The 23,611-nt window shown below is 55.1% G+C and overlaps 10 protein-coding genes across 10 annotated transcripts; 6 read left to right on the top strand and 4 right to left on the bottom strand.

Moving 5' to 3' along the window:
• Positions 1–197: 197 nt before the first annotated feature.
• SPRG_22134 (hypothetical protein) lies at positions 198–6,229 on the bottom strand (the record flags this gene model as incomplete). Its single annotated transcript, XM_012343498.1, has 16 exons — positions 198–326; positions 379–658; positions 857–950; positions 993–1,198; positions 1,237–1,525; positions 1,572–2,058; positions 2,104–2,431; positions 2,487–2,528; positions 2,754–3,517; positions 3,565–3,669; positions 3,711–3,829; positions 3,876–4,072; positions 4,124–4,255; positions 4,294–4,420; positions 4,469–5,490; positions 5,523–6,229. The coding sequence occupies 16 exons, from the start codon at positions 6,227–6,229 to the stop codon at positions 198–200; spliced, it is 5,028 nt and encodes a 1,675-aa protein (XP_012198888.1).
• A 2,221-nt stretch (positions 6,230–8,450) lies between these two features.
• SPRG_19649 (hypothetical protein) lies at positions 8,451–9,562 on the bottom strand (the record flags this gene model as incomplete). The annotated part of the gene is made up of 5 exons (XM_012343486.1): positions 8,451–8,767; positions 8,810–9,091; positions 9,139–9,200; positions 9,253–9,359; positions 9,410–9,562. The coding sequence occupies 5 exons, from the start codon at positions 9,560–9,562 to the stop codon at positions 8,451–8,453; spliced, it is 921 nt and encodes a 306-aa protein (XP_012198876.1).
• Positions 9,563–9,718: 156 nt separating this feature from the next.
• On the top strand, positions 9,719–11,460 carry SPRG_04395 (CAMK/CAMK1 protein kinase). Its single transcript, XM_012343322.1, has 10 exons — positions 9,719–10,008; positions 10,052–10,115; positions 10,163–10,265; positions 10,311–10,420; positions 10,471–10,619; positions 10,663–10,858; positions 10,905–11,001; positions 11,050–11,160; positions 11,214–11,303; positions 11,346–11,460. Exons 1-10 carry the CDS (start codon positions 9,744–9,746, stop codon positions 11,376–11,378), a joined length of 1,218 nt encoding a protein of 405 aa, XP_012198712.1. The 5' UTR covers positions 9,719–9,743; the 3' UTR covers positions 11,379–11,460.
• Positions 11,461–12,338: 878 nt separating this feature from the next.
• On the top strand, positions 12,339–13,646 carry SPRG_19650 (hypothetical protein). The gene is made up of 6 exons (XM_012343487.1): positions 12,339–12,701; positions 12,761–12,894; positions 12,942–13,037; positions 13,084–13,148; positions 13,206–13,312; positions 13,364–13,646. Exons 1-6 carry the CDS (start codon positions 12,365–12,367, stop codon positions 13,528–13,530), a joined length of 906 nt encoding a protein of 301 aa, XP_012198877.1. The 5' UTR covers positions 12,339–12,364; the 3' UTR covers positions 13,531–13,646.
• Positions 13,647–13,768: 122 nt separating this feature from the next.
• SPRG_19651 (hypothetical protein) lies at positions 13,769–14,632 on the top strand (the record flags this gene model as incomplete). The annotated part of the gene is made up of 2 exons (XM_012343488.1): positions 13,769–14,146; positions 14,195–14,632. 2 exons carry the CDS (start codon positions 13,769–13,771, stop codon positions 14,630–14,632), a joined length of 816 nt encoding a protein of 271 aa, XP_012198878.1.
• A 421-nt stretch (positions 14,633–15,053) lies between these two features.
• Positions 15,054–15,239, top strand: SPRG_04397 (hypothetical protein; the record flags this gene model as incomplete). The annotated part of the gene is made up of 1 exon (XM_012343323.1): positions 15,054–15,239. One exon carries the CDS (start codon positions 15,054–15,056, stop codon positions 15,237–15,239), a length of 186 nt encoding a protein of 61 aa, XP_012198713.1.
• A 195-nt stretch (positions 15,240–15,434) lies between these two features.
• SPRG_04398 (serine/threonine protein kinase) lies at positions 15,435–16,383 on the bottom strand (the record flags this gene model as incomplete). The annotated part of the gene is made up of 2 exons (XM_012343324.1): positions 15,435–16,169; positions 16,217–16,383. 2 exons carry the CDS (start codon positions 16,381–16,383, stop codon positions 15,518–15,520), a joined length of 819 nt encoding a protein of 272 aa, XP_012198714.1. The 3' UTR covers positions 15,435–15,517.
• Positions 16,384–16,509: 126 nt separating this feature from the next.
• SPRG_04399 (hypothetical protein) lies at positions 16,510–17,260 on the top strand. The gene has a single exon (XM_012343325.1). The coding sequence runs from the start codon at positions 16,542–16,544 to the stop codon at positions 17,202–17,204; it is 663 nt and encodes a 220-aa protein (XP_012198715.1). The 5' UTR covers positions 16,510–16,541; the 3' UTR covers positions 17,205–17,260.
• Positions 17,261–17,311: 51 nt separating this feature from the next.
• SPRG_04400 (glutaminyl-tRNA synthetase) lies at positions 17,312–19,647 on the bottom strand (the record flags this gene model as incomplete). The annotated part of the gene is made up of 10 exons (XM_012343326.1): positions 17,312–17,381; positions 17,462–17,571; positions 17,625–17,810; positions 17,858–17,995; positions 18,043–18,157; positions 18,202–18,320; positions 18,370–18,485; positions 18,536–18,641; positions 18,694–19,375; positions 19,421–19,647. The coding sequence occupies 10 exons, from the start codon at positions 19,645–19,647 to the stop codon at positions 17,312–17,314; spliced, it is 1,869 nt and encodes a 622-aa protein (XP_012198716.1).
• A 244-nt stretch (positions 19,648–19,891) lies between these two features.
• Positions 19,892–23,574, top strand: SPRG_22135 (hypothetical protein; the record flags this gene model as incomplete). Its single annotated transcript, XM_012343499.1, has 14 exons — positions 19,892–20,217; positions 20,262–20,328; positions 20,375–20,434; positions 20,480–20,722; positions 20,770–20,902; positions 20,950–21,180; positions 21,833–22,115; positions 22,164–22,302; positions 22,352–22,649; positions 22,696–22,772; positions 22,822–22,946; positions 22,993–23,149; positions 23,200–23,372; positions 23,424–23,574. The coding sequence occupies 14 exons, from the start codon at positions 19,892–19,894 to the stop codon at positions 23,572–23,574; spliced, it is 2,463 nt and encodes an 820-aa protein (XP_012198889.1).
• Positions 23,575–23,611: the final 37 nt, after the last annotated feature.

The raw sequence follows: 23,611 nt of genomic DNA on the forward strand, positions 1-23,611 counted from the left end.
CCCAATGCAAACCTCAACTAAAGAGCTCGACCAACTACTGTCCCAAGAAAACACGAGGTTAACCCTAGTCCCTGAATTCGTACCACAGTGCTTACGCTCAACAAACAACAACTTCGAGGCACCAAGATGCCAAACGTGCGCCAGAATGAGTGATACCTCGAGATGGAGAGGCTGCGACGTCAAATAACTTAATTTCGTTACACCTGGGCCGTGGGCGCCTTGATCATCTTCTTGCGCACCTCCTTTATTGGTTTGTCCCGGCACACATCCTCGAGACGCAAGCCTTGCAACTTGACGGCTTGGTGAGCATGAGGCTTTGACACAATCTACCGACAACGAATCAGATATAATTGTCGTCTGCATACCAACACAGCGTACCGGAGCGTCGTCGGGAAGTATTTGACTCTGGCGCACGATGATGCGTCGACTCGAGTGCTCGAGATCAAGGGCGCCGCAGCCATTACCAATAAACCGGTTACCATCGACGGTCGCGAGTTGTGTGCCAGTAAGCAGGCGGATGCCGTACCGGCGGTTGCGTTCAAGCGTGTTTTTCCGGAAGATGCCTGTGCCATGCAGAACTGTCACGCCACACTGACCATGGTTGCGCAGCTTGGTGGCCACGACGACCGCAGAGCCACCGGCCACGACGATTCCCGACCTATCGACGTTATTGAGTTGTTTAGATCAGTGCTCCCCGTACCCGCGGGCGTCGTGCAACGTCGATTCAAGTATCACTGCGACACCACCGTGGACTGCAACGCAAGCATCACCACCGGCAAGGTCACAATTCACCACAGCGATGTGCCCCCCCGGGGGTACCACCACCAGAGGCGCCTGCGACGTCGCATCAATAGACTCCGCCCGGCCGATGTGAAGACCACGAATCTCGCCGCCGTTGGCTTGCCACTGGAGCTGAGCGCCAGGCGCCAGAAGCATTGTGGATGTACCACCTGTGTCACCCTGATGAGTAACCAAGAGAAATATATTCGCACCGTTGAGAGGCGCGAGGAGGCGAACGCGCGCTCGAATGGTGACCGTGTGTGGGACTCGGTGGATACCACTGCCCAGCACCACCGTGTCACCAGAAAGCAGCGTCGAGAGCCGTTCGACTCCTGCCTCTGAATGCAACCGCACGTAGAACTGCGAGTGAAGTGCCAACTGCGACCACGACTTGCAAACGCGAGCCATCGATGTCAAACTACAGCACATAAGAACTTTCCGTGCCAGAATGCGTACCGTTCCAATGGTGCAGTAAAAACAGCAATGCGAGCGAGCACGTCGACCGGGAGGCTCGCATAGCCCCCGTCTCGGGCCGTGCGGTCCTCTTGGTTTTTCAGCAAGATTCGCGGGCACTCCCACTGCGCCTCCCGCGTGTCTTCATTCAGGTAAAAAGGCAGCGACGACTTGACACAGGTTAGCATCTTCCACGCCGTGCCCGAGATGGCGCGAAGGCGCCGAGCTCGAAGCAGTTGTTGGCGTTCTTGTTGATACACTTGTTGCTGCACGGACAACGTAATTGGCGTTTCTACGCAAATCATTTGGCATCTCGCAGCTACATGTCGGTGCTGTACCTGCGACAATAAGGTCGCCGTCTTCGATGACGGACTCTTCTTCGACGATCTTCTCGGCCTCGATGCGCTCGAGCTCGAGCTCGTCTTGCGCGTGAATCGACTCCATCGAGACGGTGGGCAGAGCCACAAACATTGGGTCGATGTGCGTGCGGAAGCTGATCGCCATACGATCGATGGGCCGAAGTTGCTCTTCCATCACACCTTGCAGCAGTGCAGTGTCGGTTTCCGTGTCGACCGAGATCGTGGCTGCGTCAGCAATGTCATCGTCAAAGCCAGCATCGTCTTCCTCCTTCTCAACTCGCTGAGCCGCCTTGGTGGCCTGCATTGCCGCTACGTCTTCGACATCTTCAATTTGGGCCATCGCACTTTCGACCACTGACATATCCAGCGCCTCGTCGTCGCCGTCCGTCGTGTCACGCATTGCCTCATGCGCGACGAGGTCACGAAGGCTTGCTTTCGTGAAGTACTCTGTTGTGAATTGCCCCTCCTATACACACCATGAAGCATCGCCACGTACAAGATAGCATCGAACCGCCATGACAAGATCGTCCAAATGACGCTTTTGCTGCGCCTTGCGCAAGATGTTCTCCTCGACCGTGTGCTCGGATACAAGGCGGTAGATGTGCACGTCCCGCGTCTGGCCAATACGGTGTGCGCGGTCTTGGGCCTGTGCATCCATCGCTGGGTTCCAGTCACTGTCGTAAAAGATGACCGTGTCCGCGCCCGTCAAGTTGATGCCGAGACCGCCGCTGCGTGTCGACAAGATGAAACAGAAGACCTTCTCGTCTGCGTTGAATCGGTCCATGAGTCGCTGCCGCTTCTCGACTGGTGTCGAACCATCGAGGCGGAAGTACGTGTGCCTAGATCAATCACGTTCGTCGCCCGAACCCAAGTAATGTATCGCACGTCCCGTACCCGTGGATGTTGAGAAAGACCTCGAGAATGTTCAGCATCGAGCTCATTTGCGAAAAAATGAGGCATCGGTGGCCCCGCGCTTGCGGTCGCGCAGAAGCCGGTCGAGCTGCTGCAGTTTGCCGCAGTCGAACTGCACGAGCCGCTTATCTGGGAAGAATAGGTGGCTGCGCTGCACGACATGGTGTAGAGCAGTCGTCAATGGCGCCAACGACGCGCGAACCTAGCGTAAACCTTCTAGTACCCACGTTTCACTCTTTCATCAGTTACCGCAGCGGAAGTCTCGGCCCAGACTTCAGCCTCGCGGACGCGCCCAGCTGTAAGCGGCCCGAAACGTCGACTTGAACTGAACGCGTGCGCACGGCGTGAACGTAACATAGCACGTGGGGTAGCAACGATGCGAGCGCTATAAATCGGCGGCGTCCGGACACCACCAATGTCTGCAGCGCGTCTGAAGCTGCGTCTGGCCGAGCGTGAACGTCCATCGCCGCCGAAATGAGTTGCGGCAGCGTGCACGCGTGAAGCATCTCATGAGTCAGAAGCGGCACATGGTTCTGGCAACGACGCCGGTTGATCGCCACCAGCGTTGACATCTTAGCCTCGCGCGCAACCGCCAACAGAGCGACATGCTCCGCCATGAACGCTTTGACCAGCGGGTGGGCACTGTGCGGTACGTTTGATGGCGTCAAGGACACGTCATCAACAACGAAAGTTGACGACTGCAAGAGGCGCTTCGTCACGCCGCTGGCTTCAAGAAGAGGAACACACGGTGGCAGGTCTTTGGCAAGGACACTGGTCGAGAGCGGGTACAAGAGCGTCAGCGGTGGCACGTCCCACGGCGAGGTGATTGGTCGCGGCTCAAACAGGTCTGGGTGGTTGCACACCTTGCGCAGCTGCATGAGGACGTTCATCATGCCGACAAAATTGCCGCCCGTCATGGCCTTGCGCGTGCTCGAGCGGGCCATGAAGTCTTCGTAGAGGAACGTCTGCCGCTTGGAGAGGGGGCACATCAGAACGTGCTCAAACTTGCCTGGCTGAGGACGCTTTTAGTATTGTATCTCGAAACGTCGTAATGTAATACCATTTGCTTGGCCACGTCTTTCTTCAGGCGGCGCAAGACGAAGGGACGGATGATGCGATGAAGTCGCGCAACGAGCGACGCGTTCACGGCCGCTTCACCTTCCACCTACGTCGATGATGAATACGCTCCCGAGGCAATGAACGCACCATTGCGTTGAGCGGGTTGTTGAACCAGTACGTGAACTGTGCCCGTGACCGGAAGAGGTGTGGCATCAAAAAGTGCATGAGCGACCAGAGCTCCATGAGATTGTTTTGCAGCGGCGTGCCTACATCCAGATGGTCATGGATACGACTCTGGTACAAATGGTGCACCTGTGAGAAGAAGTCGACGCTGCGTGTTAAACGTCAGGAGCGTTTGCCAGCGCTGGGACTTCCAGTTCTTGATGTTGTGGGCTTCGTCCAGAATGAGGTAGTACCATTTCTTGCGCTTGAAGCACGGTGCGTCTGCGACCACGAGCTGGTACGACGTAATGCAAACTTGGAAGGCGTTTGTCTTGGACCACCCATTTCTAGTACGTACGTTCTGACTCTATACCGCAACAGAGAATCACTGGTCGTACCTCAGATCTTTTCGCCGCTTGGCACTGCCATAGTAGGCCATGATCTTGAACGCGGGGCACCAGCGCTTTAGCTCCATCTCCCAGTTGAGAATGCACGACGTCGGCACGATAATGAGGTGGGGCCCCCAGATCCTAGCGCACTATACTCGTATGTGCGAGACGAAAAGCACACATACCCTTCCGTCGCGAGCGCCGCCAGCATAGAAATGGTCTGGATCGTCTTTCCGAGGCCCATCTCATCCGCCAAGATGCCATTCATGCGGTTGTGCGCCAGCGAGAGCAGCCACGCAACGCCTACTCCACAAGCCATTTAGTGCCGTATTATCGATTCAATAATGAACGTACCTGCCGTCTGGTATGCACGAAGATGCAGGGACGGGCGCAGCAAAAATGGGCGCACGACGCCAACCGCATCCCAAAGACCTTGCTCCGTTTGTGAGACCGCGGCATGGATGCTCGTAGCGGACGCCTGGGCTGCGTGCACATCTCCCGACGAATTGGTGCTTGCTGGCAGCTGCGCGCGTATGCCTGTTGGATCTGGCGCCGAATGCGAAGCCTGCTTGGTTGCGATCACCATCTCGTCGTCGACATATTCGGTCGCGGTGTCCAAGTCGATGTCGTTCAATCCGCTCTCTGACGCAGCCTCGACGACTGCAACGTAACGCGCGCGCAGCTCCTCAATGGAAATGTCCGCGTCAGCCTCTAATTGAGCGAGCTCTTTTGCCGTGTCTTGCGCCGACTGCGCCGCTTCTTCGATCGCGATCGTCGACTCGTCGTCTAGAGACTCGGTCTCCATTTCAAAGTCACCATCGTCCGATACAGCAACATCCGATGTTGCCCCCGCGGATGCGTATTTGGCCCGCAGCTCATCGATCGAGAGGTTGGCGTCGACCTCTAGCTCAGCAAGCTCTTCTGCCGTGTCTTGCGCCGACTGCGCCGCCTCTTCGACCGCGATCGTCGTCTCGTCGTCATCATCGCTGTCGCTGCCCAATGAGAAGTCTTCGTCGTCACCGTCACGGTCACCGACTTGAGTGTTGCCGTATGCGACATGGTGTACCCCCACGGGCGAGCCGGTGGCACAACTTGCCATAGCAGCATAGCGCTTCCGAAGCTCGTCAATTGAGAGTTGTCCTTCTTCATCAAGCAGCGCGAGCTCAAGCGCCGTGTCTTCGGCAGACTGGACAGCCTCTTCGATGGCAATGGTCGTTTCGTCATCAGCGACGTCGTCACCCTGCATGACGAAGTCACCATCCGAGTCGGCGTCGTTGTGCGGCGAATGCTCGTCCGTCGTTTCGTCGTCGCTTCCTTCCGACATATCGGCGTCCATTGGCAGCGCGAACGTCGTCGCGAGTGCAGTGGCGTATTTTCTGTCTGCGCGACAAGAAACTGAAGCTGGGACTCCATCTCATCTTTTTGCCGCGCATCTTCCGCGGCCTTGAACTGATGTGCGACGACCTTGTCGATCTGGAGCCAAAACTTCTTGATGTCGCGGCCAATCTTGGCCGCTAAACGCTTTCGGTGCGCTTCTTCATGCTGGGATGAGCGTGTTGCAGCCGTTGCTTTCTTGTTGTGGTGGCTGAGCACAGAGACCGATAGCGTCTTTGCCTTCCGTAAGCGCCACTTGCGCTCCTGCGTAAAGTCCGTCGCCATCCACTGCATTTCTTGGAGAAGAAAGTCCCAGTGCCGGAAACTTGCAGTGGCGTCCGTTTGCAGCGCGTTTGGCAGTGTTGCTCGGCTTGTTTGGCGGCTCAGTACGACCGGAGGAGCCGCGGTCGTCACGGCCCCGTCGACCACCGACAACGGCGATGCGGGCGCAACGCGGTCGAGCGCCTCCAGCTGGTCCACGATAGCTTGTTTGGCTTGCTGCAGGGCTTCTACTTCGTCTGCACTCGCGTCATCGGGTAGCGGGCTCTCCGGCGAGACAACTGCCGACTCCAGCTTCCGTCGCTTCCGCGCTGCGGCTGTGCGCAGTCCGATGGCGCTACGCTTCGATCGCGACAAGCTTCCACGTGTCTTTGCCGTCCTGAGGTCAGCGTCATCCGTATCGATGGACCCGAACGACGCGACAGAGCTGTGGTCGCTCCTCGGAGAATCTTTCTCGTCCATCTCTCGTGACCCCAAATACAACAACCATGCGGCCAACCGCATCCGGATAATACACTACTGTAAAATAGTGTATGGCCGGATCCACCCGACACTTTTCCTGGACGTAAAACAAAATAGTGTGATATCCCGGCACGTCCATGGAAGCTCAGTTGCTTTCGCCGACGAATGGCCGCCTCGGCAGAAGCGTTGTCGTGCCTGCAAACAATTCTCGGACGCCGGACTCTCAATTGCGATGTGGGTGCGCTGGTTTTTGCGCTTTTATTGTTCGAACGGATGCTCATTTTACACACGCTGATGAATGGACGATCCATCGAAATTGTATAAATGCTTCAAGCTGCCTTGCCTGATCATTCAATCTGGAGCAATGAGGTAGTTGATGTACTACCAGTACAATGGTGAACCCTGAACGAGCGCAACAGGGCTGCATCCTAAACCAAGGTCATAAATGGTTGGTGAGCACTTGTATGTACCGCGCTGCTCTCGCTTCTGTGTATTGATGATGGCCTTGATCATTCATAGACCTACAAATATCAAGCAAACAAAGGCATTTCATCACAAAGGGCCATAATGACAAAGGGGTGTCCAGCCCATGCTAAATTGGCCTGCAAACTGAGAGATTCACGTTGAATCGTCGCAACATCTCATCAACGCCGTCATTCATGCCCCACGTCGCAGAAAATAACTATTTGTGATTCTATACAAAGGCCCTGTATGAGTAAGATATGAATAAGATCTCCTTGTTAATAATACCATCGCCTGTCATCTTGGTCCATTTGTAGCCGCTCCCCATGGTCGCTGTCGAGGTCCGCGGTCCCGAATCCAGCGCCCTCCGAGCGGCGGTCGCGCTCGTCCGTGGCCTCGAGCTTGTCATGGACGTACATCTAACGATTGCATTGAGCAATGACCCTCTCATCATCACAGTCGGCGACGGCGCCTCGGCAGTGACGTGCGCCAACGTCGACGAGCTTGCCATGCTTCTTCGTCGTCAGATTCACTGGTTGCCGCCGCCGTCCAGCGAGCCGCTTCGACTCTTTGTCGCAGGCGACAAGTCTCAGGTCGGCAAATCGACAACGTGCATGGCTCTACTCGGCGCCTTTCTCAAGCTCGGGTATGCTGAATTTAGTGAATTTAGGGACCTCGTAATCTCTACTAGTACTTGTTTTCCGCTAGATATCGCGCCGACGAGCTCGCATACATCAAACCCGCGACACAATGTGAGGCGCCGCAAATGATATCGGCATTTTGTATTCATCACGGTATCGCATTTGTATGAGATTGGTGCATTGTATTCGACGGGGTTCTAGGAATTGCCGCTGTTCCGATCGGTCCCGTCGTCTACTACTCTGGCTTTACACGGTCGTTTTGGACCAATCGGACCAACAAGCAGCGAGCAGCGTGCTGCTTAATAGCATTCGCGATGCCGTTCGCGACCTGTCCCGGGGCAAACGCATCGTTGTCATCGATGGCGTGGGCTATCCAAGTGTTGGGTCAATTTGCGGTGTCTCTAACGCCGATGTCGCCTCGGCACTACGCCCAATCTCAGTTTTGCTCGTTGGTAAACCTGGCGTTGGTGATGCGGTACGGTGGTTGTGATGCCGATTTTGTGTCATGCGTCCTTGCGTAGGTTGACTCGTTTAATCTCAACGCAAGCTACTTCGAGGCCGCAGGTCTTCGCGTTCTTGGGGCTGTTTTCAATCGGCTGCCCGCTGAAGGGTACTACTGCCTTGCTAACTGCGAGCGCAGCGTGCGTCAATACTTCGCGCACCATGCGCACCGCGACCAAAAGGCGTATGGCTTTGTGCCTGAGTTCTCGCCGACCAGCGCAACGGACCCGAGCTCGACCTACGACCAGATTGTTTCAAACTTCACGGCATCTGTTGATGTCGACGGCTTACTTCGCGATGCACGTAATGTCGTCAACGCGGCACCAAAGCGTCGTTTCGAGCCAATGTCACTGCCTGAATCGCCACCGCTAAAGAAGGCGCGGCCCCTCACGATCGCGTTTCAAGACCGAAGCACCATTCAGGCACAAGCCGCAGCGAGTGGTGCTGCATCATCGTGACGCGGCTAGGTCCGTATTTTTCTCATTTGTATGCCAGCCCCACCCCATATGCATGACGCAGTTGTCGTCAACCATACCCTGGCCGACCGCTGCCGACAAAAGTGAGGGCTCTATATCCTGCGCAACAGAAAGTACCATTTGTGATGAATTTAAAACTTCCTAATTGCGATCCTCGAGCTGCTTTGATTCACCCTTGCGTACGGTAGCAGCCTCGCGGGCGCGCAGATAGGCACTGTACTCGGCGACCTTGGTGCTGTCTGGCGGTGACAGTTGCTTTCCGTACGTCTTCTCAAGCTCTGCTGGCGAGAACGTGTGGAAGTACTCGTTGGCGTGGGTTTGACACGTGTTGCAAAAAGTGACGCGGCCACCGCACACGCGACATGCCTGGAGTAAATGCAAGAGATTGATGTACGTCGTGGCGGAGTTGGTGATCGTCGGTGACAGCTTTCTCAGCAGCTTTTGATAAGAGAGACTCTCTGCACGCAAGTTTTATGAGACATAGAAAGTGGCTTGCTTACCTCTCTTCTTCTTCCTGCCCTCGGACGTGTCTTTTTGCTGGACTTTGAACGGGCTGCTGCGTCCGGGTGGCGTCTCGAGGGCAGCGCCAAAGTTTGTCGTCGGATCTGGGTGCACGTTCAGGTGGCGCGTCGCACGGTTGTGCAAATGGTTGAACTCGAGGTGGCACTGCATGTGCAGCTCAATACCCCGAGTGACTTTGCGCTGCACGCCGTTTTTTGCCACGTCCACATCCGTTGCTGTGGTTGCCGATTTGCGCTCGCGGCGCTTCATTTCCACAAACGCTACGGAAGACAATCGCAGCTGCGTCCACGATCGCTGCATTGCATACCCCGCATTTCATCGAGCACTGACTCGTTTGCCGTCTGATAGGTCACAACCGACCCCCGCGAACTAGACCACATGGCAACATTTGTGCAGACAGAGTGAAATATGTACAACGTACGTGCTTCGACGATCGACGGCGTCTTTGTTGGCGTTCCCCTCGCGCAATGCAGAGCTCGTGATGCGTGGAAGGTGTTTATCGATAGCGACCCTGGCCCGTGGTAGCGACTAATGCGCAGCATCATTTCACGTCATACCACCGCAGGAATAATCCGTACACTGCAACTGGCAGATTTTGGGAATGAGTCCGTGGCTGTCGGCATCTTTACCATTGGCGACTTCGGTGGCGATCGTGGTCGCACGACATGATCGATCTCGTGAGGGAACGGATGCATTCGAACCTTCTGCGGCGTGAAAGGTCGGTGAAGCATCTCATCGTAGGCGTCTTGGGTCTCGACAAATAGCTTTCGGATCCGCGGCTCCAGGGCGTCCGCCATCCTCAGAGTCCGCGCCTGCTAAAGATAGTCTTCGCGCCTAAATGAAAATATAGAACTAGGACATATCCGAATCCAACGATTCCAAAATCTCGAACGAGAACATTTCGTTGGGAACATGGGCAACTCCAAGTCGTCTCCATCAACCGCCGATGTCAAGGCAGCGGACCCCGACGATGCCGGGGCTGGAAGCGCCCGATGCTCCAGCGTAGGATGCCTGGACGACTCCTTGGCTGTCCCCATGAGTACAACGGAGATTCACATCCAGCCGACCGCAAATGCGTGCCAATCGACACCGTCCAAGCAACTCCGAGCAACAGATTTTGACATCGAGGTCGAAAGCGCGATGGCATGGACCAAGACATTTCCCGGTACAGGCCCAGGTACGTTTTGCACCGCCCAACGCGTGCGTAGCAACAGACGTAGAGCCATCGGGTCGACCTCGGCGTGTTGAAGACTACTATGTCCTGGAGAACACACGCCTTGGACGGTATTTGTGCAAGAACAGAGCATTAGGTTCTCACTCTGCGCTCCTAGCGGTCACTACGCAACCGTGTATCGCGGGCGAAGCCGCCGCACGAACCAACCAGTAGCTATCAAGAAGATTCGCCGGGCACTGACCGACGAGATGCGGCTCAAGGTACTTTCGACCCGTATACCGTGACTCTTAGCTGCAAATCCTTAGTCGGAGGTTGCTGCGCTCCGCAAGATTCAGGAGCACCCGAATATTGTAACCCTACTCGATGTCTTCGAGACCGCCGGCGACGTGTATGTCATTATGGAGCTGTGCACGGGGTACGAGTCGATATTGACGATACATTATGCACGTCTTTCATCCTGTGCAGCGGCGAACTCTTCGAGCGATTGGCAGAGAAAGGTCCGTACTCGGAGATGGACTGCGTCCGACACGTGCGCTGCATGGCGGAGGCTGTAGCGTTCATGCACGCCAATGACATTGTGCACCGCGACTTGAAGCCGGAGAATATTCTTTTAAGTAAGTTTCTAGCCCAGGCCGTACGGTCATCCTCAAACTGTAGGCACCCCCGACGATACGCTGGCGTGCATCAAAATCGCCGACTTTGGCCTCGCCAAGATCACGACCGCCACATCCATGAAGACGAAGTGCGGCACGTGGGGATATTCTGCCCCAGAAATGATTTCGGGATCTGGATGTACCTTCGGCTACGACGCGAAGGTCGACTCGTGGAGCCTGGGCACCATCCTTTACATCCTGTACGCTCGGAGATCACGATGCGCTTATCGACCAAGACATTTGTAGGCTCTGCGGCTTCCATCCGTTTGACCCTCATGGAACGCGGTCCGACAATGATATGATCGCAGCAATCAAAAAGTGTCAGTTCGACTACGCGGATGAGGTGGGCGCCGCCCAAGTGCTCTTGAACCGCGAGGCGACGCATGGATAGGCTTGGGTGGGCATTTCGATTCAAGCAAAAGATTTGATCAAGAACCTTCTTGTCCTTGACCCAAACGATCGCTTTTCGATTGCCGACGTACTTGCTCATCCATGGATCACGGTACAATATTGCACATGATCTTCTTGCGATTACGTATACGATTGGATGTACAGGGTCGCGAAGGCGTCGACATTCCCGTGCAGCCTTTGTCACCGACAATTCACACGGACCTCGCGCGCTTTCAGAAGACAACAAAAGCCAAGGTCCATGAGCTGCTACATCGTCCTTTACATATGGTGCCGTAGATGTACGACGAAATTGATGAGGATGACTCATAGTTCCGCTAAATGAGCTGAAAACAAAGACAGGCTTGCACAGTCACGCTAATCGAACGACCACGCAAAAGCTGTGCAGAGCACAGATGCCATTGCTTATCAGTGACGGCGGGCAGTACGCAAAGCACGCACTGTAGCTCTCGGAGCGCACGAGCCTTGATGCGTTCGAGTGCCTATCGCAACGTTGTACAGTAACCCAATCAATGTCATAAATTGTATCTGGTGTTGAGCACTGCCGCTTTTGTACGTCTGTGCGTCCGCGCGCAGAAGCACATTGCAAAACTGCGTCACATCGACATCCCAAAGCTGGTTCTGACAGGGCAGCGTCGGACGTCTATCATGGGCAGCTAACGTTGCACAATGCCCAAGAAAAGCTTAAGCGACAAGCGGTGTCTGGGAGTTTGGCTCGACGGGGAGCCAAACTCCCAGGCTCGAAGTAAAACTATGCAAAATTGAAAGTGACTATCGAAAAGGACGGTAGACAACTTGACGTCTCAGACAACGTATTGCCGCTGATGATTACAGAAGCATTTCTTGCCTCGACTTTCGGAAATTCTTCTTGACGTCCAACCCGATGTCAAGCCTTGATCGTCGCTCGCGCCATTGCGGACGGGTGCATGGACATTGCAGTACACCGATACTACGTTCATTGCTAACGTTACTCTATTTTGTCACCAGCACTGTAGCAAAGTCTCTGGTACGCCATGTACGGTCGCGGCTGCCCCCGTCGGCGATTGGAAACCTCTTGCCAAGCGTTGCTTGCTACCTCGAGACCTGCAATTCCGACGGAGGTGACTTTGATGACTTGATTTGAAGACGATAAAGTTTTGAAATAATCATATCCAGCAGCAACCAGAGGCTGTGGCGTGTGACTGGGGCTTGCAGAAGCCTAGGTATCATTGCTCTTGTTCGTGTACTGTCGGGGCCACCACATTCGGCCTTTCCTATTCCATTTAAGAACGTTGTAACTGTTGGCACAGCAAGCAAGAATGGACTGCGACGGCCCCGACATGGTTTGCTTCTTGGAGGACGATCCGCCGTCCGAGGCATTGGCATCATACGACAAGTTCGTCAAGTGGGTTCTCCACTCGCCCCCAAGTGCGCTCGACGATTCAGGAGCATGGCCCAATGACTTTGACGTGCTTGACGTCATGATCAAGGCCGACGAAGCTCAGGCACCAAGCGTTGCCCTCGCGAAATTCCAGTTGGCGGCCGCTGAGTCCATCTCCGAAGAGCTCGTCGATACCCTATTCGAGCTCGAACGTGAGGGCGACGAGGTGCTTGAGCTAGTGGACCAGCTTGAGCTCGAACAACTCAACTACCAAGGTGACATCTATTGCACCCTACACGACTGTACACTGAACACCTTGCATACATGTACCCAGCTACAATCATGCGGCTGGAGAAGACGATTTTGCGGCAGCTACAAGACCGAGAAGAGTCCATTGCCGATCAGTTTGCTCTGGAGCAAACAATTGCCCGATTGCACACCGATGACGTGCCAGCAAGAAGTCGCAAGGTGTGTTTGAGACTTATACATTGCCCAGAGTATTGTTGGGTTCCCAGGGCTTGGGAATCTCGCTCAATTTTGGATGGCCGCGAGGTCGGTCCGACACTAAAGAATGCGTCAAGAAAGAAATCGAGCTGCATGAGAAGCTGCTTGTTCGTCGAAATCGCTTCAATATCAAACTCTCACTACTTCTCTTAGGCTCATGAAAAGCTATCGTTGGCTGAAGCCAAGGCAGACTTGGACCAAGAGAGGTTTAGTACCCGGTTGATATACCTCTGACTCCATGCAAGTAGCTCAACATCGAATACGTGTCGTCTTAGGGCGCTGGAGAAGCGATGCGCCCGTTTGAAGTTGGAACTCGCCGCAGCCACCATCGCAGAAGACGTATTTCGAAGCCAACTGGACGCTGCCAATTCGACTCACCAAGGTTCGTATCGATGTAATGGCGATGTACCCCGCGCAACGTGCTATGCAATAGCGCTGCTGACCAAGCTGAGCCTGGTGCCACAAATCGCAACAAAGGTTTACAAGGCCAAACTTCACGCCAAAATGGACCAACAACCGACTCCACTTATCCCCCCGAGCTACGGCAGTGGCGGTAGCAATGAGCCAAGTAGCATTAGCCAAGCTCTTGGGCAGCAGTAGCTTTATTCGTACGCTTCTCTCTTCAGATCGACTCTGGACTCATAATATCTTGATCGTGGTGCTCATCTCAGCCATCTTTTTCTTGAAGTTTCAATAGAATCCCACCTAATTTCCCGACTAAAAGAACTTGTGTTGTGGTACAGGAGTTCAAACCTAAATTTACCTTCAGATTTCCGTGTCCACTACGGCATGGTCCGAAACACTGTTCAGTCCATTTTCAGAATCTGCAACTGCCGGGATGAGCCTTCTGGACACGATAGCCGCCGAACCGCGAGCACATGTCTACGAGCGCCGACCTAGCCTTGGCGTGGATCTGCACGTGCACGTCCGTCAAGTGCGCCTGCCCAATGGACGAAAGGTGTTTGCAAGCCTCCTTCAGCAGCACGGACTTCGCGCAAAGTGTTTCGTGGTCTCGTCTGGACGTCCAACAGCTGCCGCAGTGGTCACGGGGACGTCGCTTCAAGATACAACGGTCTTGGAATGGGTTGGCACCACTGGCATCGTCACCATGCGCCTACACCAAGGGGCGATTTGCGCAACTCTGCATATTGAAATTATCTGCGGGAGCCTGGTACTCGCCAGCGCAGAGCTCGCGCTGAATAGCATCTCAAACGAGGTAATTTGTTGTGCGCCATACCTGACGATTATGTCACCGGTGGCACAGGCGAAGTTCCCATCGACGTGGATTCCGCTATCGCCGGACGGCGATCTTGAGCTCAGTATTGCGACGACGCCGCTGGTTGCAAACAACGAAGACATTACTGCTGTTCTCAAAGAAGATGCTACGACGACGGAGATCGACGACGACAAACGCGGCGATAGTGGCGCGCCGTCTCCCGAGAAATGCGCCCGCGAGGAGGGAGACGATGTCAACAACGATGAGACAATCATTGACGAGGCTCCAACCTTTAGCTTCTACCACCGCGAGCCTATTCATGACCAGTTCATGCAGCCACCGAAAGTCGATGCCGAAACGTGGCATCTCTTCAAGTTTGGCATCGCGTCCGACCCTCCTCCGTCGATTTCGCACCACAGCGGTGTTTCCGCCTCTGCGCTTGAACGTACAACGCCATTTATTGCGGGCCCCGGTAGTGCATGCTAACAAAACATATCGAACCAGATTGATCCAAAGGTTTGTAGACCCAAGAAAGAAAGTGGTGCTCTACGACCCGGCAATGTTGCACGTACCGACGCTGGCAGATGACCGCCGACGGCTCCTTCCAGGAAGTCTTCCGCCTCGAAAAAGCCGAGGAGACGCGAGCTATGTACATCGCCGGCCGCGTATCGTGTCATTCTACAACGTCAACGATCTCCGAGTGAAGTCAACGTCAGTGCATGCAATCCCGCCGCCTATTATCATTGACGACGACGTACCTTACAACCTAAATATTCAGCAAACGAGCTTCTAACCTATGTAGAAGTCATCACCACCGCCACGCGTGCTTCAAGGCATCGATGTCGGTCGATCTGTCGTTGTCGGAAGCACGGTAGTCGGATAAAAGCAAGTAAGTTTGCACTCAGATATGGTACGCTTCGTTGGCCCGACCCGCTTTGCCGACGGGGAATGGATTGGCATCGAGCTGTGCGACCCCCTTGGAAATCACAACGGATCTGTGAACGGCATTGATTACTTTCATTGCTCTGCACGTCGTGGCATCTTTGTACGTGCCAACAAGCCTGATGGCAACCATGATGTGCCGCTTCCGTAGTACCCCTGTCACTGGAAGTGAATAATATATGTGTTAATGCGTGCCACCAAGGTGTACGTTGGAGAGTACCGTATAGGTGGCCTTTAATAGAGCGTATTCTACGCTATAAGCAAAAACCTCTGGTTACGGGGGTGTTTGACCGCTATTGTGCTGCTGTTCGTACACATTACCGAGAGCTACACTGTGATTATACGTGGAAATGCATTAGACCCTGATCTCTCGGTAAGAGTCTACGTCAAAAAGAGAAAGAACAAAACGTCAATGAATCATAGGAAACATCATGGAGCGTCCTTCTCGAGTTGGCGCAGTACTTGTTGAATGGTGGGGCGCTCGTTCGGGTCGCGACGCATGCATAGCTTTGCGATTGCGGCGTACCAGCCAGGGCACGAAGGCGAAAAATCGCGGGCCACGTCGTCAAAGCCACCGGACGAGATCCAATCCATGATGTGGCGAAATTCGATGACGTCGCCACCGTTGGTAGGGTAGATCTCGTGCACGATATCAACGCACCACATCAAGCAGCCGAATGCGAAAACGTCCGCCGGTGGTTCGTACGTTGCGTCGTCCAGAATGACCTCGGGTGCCACGTAGAAGCACGAGGCGACATTGAGCTGTACGGCCGAGATTTCGAGCTGCGAGTCGGCTTGCTCGTTGGAGCAAAGGCCCGTGAGTTTCGCAGGTTTGACCGAGTCCAGCAACACGTGCGACGGGAGGAGGTTGCCGTGCGTCATGTCATTATTGTGAAGGTGCGCAATCGCTTGTGCGATGTCGCGCACGATGCGGACCTTGCGGTCGTCCGTGAACGAGTCTGCGCCGCTGCCAAAGTGCGTGTCTAGCGATCCCTCGTCCATGTACTCGAATACCATGATTGGTTCTTTGGACGAGGACGGCGACGCGTCATAAAGCTTGACGATGTTGGGATGACGTAACCTACACACGACGATACGGTGATGCTGACAGAAAGGACATGTCGGTACTGCTCGTGAAGGGCAATCTCCTTGTCGAAGAGGAGGCGGACATCGCTGTGGGCATACTTCGGCAGCGACTTGAGGTACACCTTGATATTACCCGCCCCCGTCTCGTAGAAGAGGCCCTTCGTCACAAGCTTTCCCTCCTCGACTGTGAGGCTCGGGAAACGCACCATGGTCGTCGTGTTGCAGGATGGCGATTGATGTGAATCTGGCTATAGTGTATCTCATTGGTATCCGGCATCCGGAAATGACGCTTGCCGTGTGTTACACGTCCGGATACGCAGCGGTTAGACTCGAATCATCATCCTCGCCAGTTCGGACGACCGCCGTGATGGTGACGAAATGCGCCCGGTGCAGCCACCGCATCAGCGTTTTCGCCAAGAAGCGCAAGTGCGCTAGCTGCCTGCGCCGGCTTTGCAAGGAGTGCCATGCTAAGGACGCCTACCGTGCACCGCCCTTAGCGCGCTCCAGCACTTCGCCGCACCTCTCGGCGTCGACGTTCCTTCGCCCACCGTCGCCATTCCGTGATTCGAACGAAGGCCGCCCATCGTTCGAGCATAGCGAGCTCACGCGGCATGGTTCCTTACCCAACATCCTTCAGTGCTCGTTCGGCTGCAAAGATGATGGGCTGGATCTGCTGCCGGAAGCGACGACGCCACTCGTCATGGACTCGTCGCCGGAAGCGTCCGAGATCAATGAAGCAGCTGCACCAGCACCAAGCGCGTCAGACGACGATAGCACCACTGTCGCTGACGATGATGAGCTTACGCTTGACTCGCGACTTCATCGCGTGCCATTGACGCTTGCTACCGACACAACACGAGGCTTCGTCGTGTCCGTTTGGCTATGTATGCTTTGGGCAGTCGTGTCGGGCAGCCTCGTACATCGGTCCGTCCTGTCGGGCCTCGGTGCCTCCGTCGTCCTCGCACTCAGCGTCGGCTACTGCCAAGGGTCTGCGCTCGTGTTCCAACCCTACTCCAAGAATACTGTGTAAACCCAACAACAATCGTATGAACGTGCCGTCCAGACGGTGATAAACTTTTCGGCCAAGTTTGCAAACTTCATTTGTAGAGACCATACCATGGGGCATTGCCTTACAAGTTACTTCTTGAGGTTCGACTCGTACAGCTTCTTCTGCTTGGCCCAGTCCTTCTGGAGCTTCTTGATCGCACTCTTTGTGAGAGCCGTGCCCGCAGCGTCATGGGTAGGGACGCCCTCCGTGTCCCACGCAGAGTACGCGGGCGTCTTAACATGTCTTGGGGCTTGAGGGACATCTTGGCCTGCTTCTCAGCCAGTTGGCGCATCTGCTCCTCCTTCCGGGACACGGCCGGGGCCGCCGTGGCGTCCTTAAGCGCCACGATCTACCCACGTACCAAGATTTTTGGTTTAGGAAGCATGGGTGCGTGAAATATACCTGGTTGAACACCTTGCGGGTGCTGGTCGAGTCTTGGTCCACGACAAAGTAGCCCATGCGCTCAAACTGAAACGAATCGAGGTGCGCGGCCGACGCCACCGAGCTCACGACGCGGGCCGAAGCATACACCTTCTCGCTGCCCTTGCTATCGATGAGCGACTCCCAGTCATCCACCGCACCCAGTTCCTAGCAATACTTTAGCATCCATATCAAAACACATCTTAGTGACGTACCGGGACCGTGAAGAGGTGAGAGTAGACGCGCACTTCGCACTCGAGGGCGCTTGACGGCACCCACGTCATCGTGCCCTTCGGGCTAATGCCCTTCTCGTTCGACCAGTCGACCGTGCCCGTGACCTTGGTAACATTGCCCTAACCATGTCATCTATCAATACCCTGGCCCAAGTAGATGCACCTACCGCCGCATCCGTGATCACGGACGTGCACGTAAAGACGGCCGCGTACTTGAGGCGCACACTCTTCAGTGGCGCGACGCCAAAAAAGTCGGCGGCGTCCGTCGCTCGCACGTCCGACCTAAATCGGCGTCAACCTTCCACGAAGGAATCAGCTGCACACACCGGTCCAAGAAGAACGTCGGCGTGAGCTCGACAGCGTGCGCTTCGGTGCGCGTCTTGTCCTGGGGATACAGCGGCACGTTACACACGAGCGGTGTCGAAAGTGGGTTCTCAATTTCGACCTACCACATCTCACCATGAGAATTGCTGCCTACTCCAAGCATATCGCACCGGAATTGGGTCCAGCACCGCCATCGCGCGCGCCGACGCGTCACCAAGCATATTGCGTGCAACCGCGTACAAGCGGTCGATTTCAATCGTCGACTGCGTCCGCGTCACGCCAATCTCTAAGCACGAACAGTTTAATCAGCTCCGAGCCATGAAAGAGATGGTATACCCTTGCAAAAGGCGTTGAGGATCGGCGCCGAGAAGCCGCGGCGCTTAAGACCGTTCAGCGTGCTCAGGCGCGGGTCGTCCCAGCCACGCACGACGCCCTTCGTTACCTACGCAATCTCATGAGCCGCTGATTTCTTGGTCATTCTCAGTGACGCGTACAAGCTTGAGCAGTTTGCGCTTGCTCATGACGGTGTACGTCATGTTGAGGCGCGCAAACTCGTAAACCATGGGCTTGTACAGATCGAGCTGGTCGAGCAGCCAATAGTACGACTCACGGCGCGTCTCAAACTCGAGCGTGCAGATCGAGTAGTCGATGTGCTCGAGAGCGTCCACGATGCAGTGAGTGTAGTCGTACGTCGGGTAGATGCACCACTTGTCGCCAATGTGCGGATGCGGCACAAACTTGATGCGGTAGGCCACGAAGTCCCACATGTTGGGGTTGGGCGACTCGAGCTGCATCTTGAGCCGAAGCGACGCTGCGCCTTCTGCGTACTGGCCACGGCGCATCATCTCAAAGTGCTTCAAGTTGTCGTCGACCGATCGGTTGCGGAACGGACTCTCGGCAGCCGCCAGCACCTGGGGCGTGAGCACGAGACCTTCCGACGCCACGCGGCCGTGAAGATCGCGGAGCACGCTGCGGCAAGCTTCGATGTCAGCCTTGGACTGGTGACACACGTACGCGCGCCCCTTCTTGATGAGCTTGATCGCAAACTCGTACAGCTCATCAAAATACTCGGACGAGTACGTTGTCTTCCACGGCTTCCAGCCGAGCCAGTCGACGTTGGCGCGAATTGCTTGGATGTACTCTTGGCTTTCAGCCTCCGGGTTCGTATCATCGTACCTACGCATTGCTGGCATAGGCACAAGAAATATTCTGTGACCCTACCGGAAGATCGTGCGGCGCTTGTCCGCGGGCACGCCAAGCGTCTCGAACGCTTGGTTAAAGTTCATGGACATCGACTTGGCATGGCCAACGTGGAGGTAGCCGTTGGGTTCTGGCGGGAAGCGCGTCACGACGCATCCGCCGTTGACCTTCTCGTGCTCCTTGAGCATCGCTTCCGAGTTTTTCATCACATCGAGCATGCGCGCTTGGAGCTGGTTCGTCGTTGCCATGTTGACCACCTTCAAAAATGGCAGGGAAAAATGGCAGGCAACGAGCCCATTCTTGTGGTGATTATTATTTCGATCCAATGTCTTCGTGTTTCCTAGGATTCCATACCAATTGCAAGGTATTTTATTGTAGGAGTGGAAAACATCAGCGCCCAACGACCACAACGTATGGTCAAATTAAATCATGCAAACTAAATTATACATAGTCTGAGCAAGGTAGTTGAGGCGCTATTTTATAACACCCAGCATGGACGCGATACGGGCAGCGCTGCGCCTGCCAGTCCAAGCTGTCGCGGCGAAGGAAGCGGCGCGGGACCAGGCATTCGAGAAGCGTGCAGTCGACTCATACGGCTACATGTTTGCCTCATGCGCTCAAGGCGCGTACGCTTACACCAAGAGCCACGAGCGCGTTCTCTACGCACTGTTGCGGCGCCACCACACGTCGCTGCGCCTTCGCGGTCAAGCCACGACAGCTTCATTTGTGCAACTGCACGCGATTGCATTTGTTGCTGGACAGTACGCTGGTTCGGCCCTCGACATTTCGGCGCTTGCACCATTCTCGTTGCGACTGCGGTTCGACTGTTTTCTCTTTCGCGTGCAACTCACCATTTCCATAGGTTAGACACGCTGCCGGTGGCCACTGACGCACAGCTCATTGTCCTACAAGCCGCAGTGGATCCAATGGTAATCATGAGGACCATCCTCGTTATTGTTTATCGCGTCGCGCTAGGAAGGACTTATTTGCGTCCATGAGCCCAACGCTTCGTTCCCCGACGACGCAGCATGCATGGTACTGTGCCTCTTAGCTGAGTGTCAAAATACTATTCTACTGTAGCTATGGACACCAGGGTGTAAATTCGGCGGGTTTACGTTTCCTTCGACGCCATTTGCGCCACAGCGTACGCCCAGCCCGACAGCCTTCAACGATAGTCTTGTTCGGGATCCGACGCGCCACAACCTATACGCGTTTGACGGGATGCTCCAAACGTTTCAAGTCCCGGCTGTGACCTCGTACATTGTGCGACCGCCCCTCTACTCGGACGACGCGCTTTCGTACAAGACGCTCAGTGTTCAACAGGTCAGTGCCCAGAGGGGCAGCGTCGTGTGATGAGCAAGCAGGCGTAGATTCGCATGTGGGCCATCGATCGGCGAAAGCGAGCAAACTCCTTGCGGCGCGACGGCAAGGTCACCGAAGCCATTGTCGAGTACACATCTGCGATCGAGATGGATCCAGACGACGGCGAAACGTACTACGCGCGTGCCTTGCTCTATTTGCACGAAAAAAGTTGGATGCGGCGCGGTCAGATTTGCAGAAGGTGCTCTCATTGGATCCAGCCCATGCCATGGCGACTGAAAAGCTCCGTGGTCTCGGTCGAGACCTCAGTGACATGGCGACAACAGCGGCAATCCCCGACCCGCAGCGCCTATTGCATCTGCTGCAAGACGAACTGAAGGCGCGCAAGAAAGAGAAGAAGCCCAAGAAGGAGCACAAGAAGAAGGATGAACGACGTCGAAGCAAGGAGCGCAAGCGACGACGTAGCGAATCACCATCAGCGCACCGTCGAAGCAGTAGCCGCTACTTAAGATAATGCGAACGGCACGATCAATTTAGACGCGAACTATAGATAATATTATACAAGTACCCTTTTTCGTTTCGTCTGCTCGCAGCCACGCAGAGCTCCACGCTGCTTATTCTGTCCATCTTCTGACGGAATAAAAACGGATATCCCAGCTGCGGATATCCTATAAATACTCATTATCATGCAGTTGCCCCAATTGGCTTTTGGCTTCGCGACGCATCTCGCACCAAGGGGATTCCCTTGGTTGCAACATGAAGTCTGCTTTTGGAGATTGGGCATGTTCAAATCGCCGAATAGCGCTGCCGCAGAAGGAGGCTTCCGTGAGCATTCTTGGTATCCGGAAACTGGGCCCATCGATGCCATAAAACACCCAACTTATTTCTCTCTGCAACCCTTGCTGCAACCCACCTCGCACTATGGTAGCTTGCATTAGCTCAGTATGCAATACTAAATTAAGTGGCTCAAAGTTCATCGAGTTTATATTGTCATGGGGATGATTGCTTATGCACTGTGTACGACGGACCGGTCAGTTATTTGGGTGTGTTTAGAGCTTCTTGCCTGGACACAAATTTCATCGCAATCCAATTTTGAACGCAGGATGCGACCAGAAGATCGTGCCGGACTCGCGGCTATGGCGGCACGTCTGAACCAGCGCAACCAGCGCGAGACAGACTCTTTCGCTGCACTCATCGCATCGTACCAGCAAATGATGGCGCAGTTGCAATATGTCACCTCGCAAAACCAAAAGCTTCATCAGCTCCAGACGGTGCCGCTTGCGTCGCCAACACGGACGGTCGCACTGAAGGACGAGCAGCTCCTTCAGCTGCAGCGCAAGATCTATGACATGGATTCAACGGGCAAAGAAATGGAAAAGGAGATGCATGTACTACGGTACGCCTCATTCGCCTCCACTTAAGAAACTCAAGGTATCATGCGTAGTGAGGAGCTTAACCGCCAGCGCGTTCGCGCCGAGCTTGCGGAGCAAGAAACCGAAGAATTTCGCCGCCGCGTGCGCGAACTCGAGTCGCAGCTCGTCCAGAAAAGCAAGATGATGGCGGAGCTCGTGCTGCAAGAACCGGTGGCCGCACTGATGGATAGCCTGTGTTTAGAACGTTGATGTCTTGTAGGAGCTCAAGCCTGTGCCCTTGCGACAGGAAGCTATGCGGCGCGACGAGCTTCCAGCCGGCGGAGGGCCTTCGAGCCTCGTCTCTCTTCAGCATGGAAAAAGCATACGGGCACATGCGACCGAAGTCAACAGCGTTTGCTTCAACGGGTCCGGGAAGATCGTCTTCTCCGCCAGCAGTGATGGTACTGTGCGCGCGTGGGACGCTCACTCGTGCCAAGCAAAGGCTGACTACCGCGGTCTCGGCATGTCCCAGCCTCTAATCTGCGTCCGCGTATCTGAGGACGGCGAGCTCGTGCTCGGTAAGACCCTAATGACGATGCACATGATCGCTATATGTTGTTGTAGGCACTGGCTGCGACCGCATCTGCCAAGTTTGGCGCGTAGGCACGGGGCGCATTGCTCACACGCTGCTTGGACACAAAGTGCGCCCATCATGTGATTGATGACCATTGAATACATGGAGTGTACTAGGGGAAAGTGTACGCCGCCGAGTTCCTCCTCGATCGAACCAACGAAGTCTTGACGGGCGGCGCCGACCGATCGATTCGTGTCTGGGACGTCGTAAGCGGCCGCAACCTTAAAAGCTTTAGCTGCCGGTGCGTTCCTCGGGACTGGAAGAATTCTATATATCAGCTCGTGCAGGTCGACGTGCAACGACATAGCCGTCGGCGTAGGCGGGCAGTTTGCAAGTGCGCATCAAGACGCCGCCGTGCGATTCTGGGATGCCCGCACAAAAGCGCCCATTCACGAGCTCAGCGACGTGCACAGCGATCAAATTACGTCCGTGTCGTATGCCAGCGTACCGTTCGTTCTATATCAATGGCTGCACCGGAGCGTCCCAAAATGTAGGATGGTTACAAATTGCTCACAAACTCCCGCGACAACACCCTCAAGCTACTCGATACCAGGACGTATGGTGAGCTTGGGACATACACCGCTCCAAGCTACGTCTGCGGCTTCAACTGGTCGAAAGCGTCGCTGACGCCGGATGGAGCGTATATCGCTGCCGGCAGCACGACTGGGTAACCCTCGCACGATTTTGCCCCGACTGAGCAAAACATTGACTGAAATAGGGCGGTGCTCATCTGGGACGCGCTCTCCCAGCAGGTGTGGCGCGAGAACAAGGATACGCACACGGGTGCGGTTGTTAGCTGCATGTGGAGTCCCAACGGTCGTCTCCTCGCATCCTGTGATAAGAACGGGTGCCTGGTACTCTGGGAGTAAAATGCACGAGCGCAATTACACGGAAATAATGCAGTAG

Source organism: Saprolegnia parasitica, assembly GCF_000151545.1.
Source record: "Saprolegnia parasitica CBS 223.65 unplaced genomic scaffold supercont2.13, whole genome shotgun sequence".
Lineage (NCBI taxonomy): Eukaryota > Oomycota > Saprolegniomycetes > Saprolegniales > Saprolegniaceae > Saprolegnia > Saprolegnia parasitica.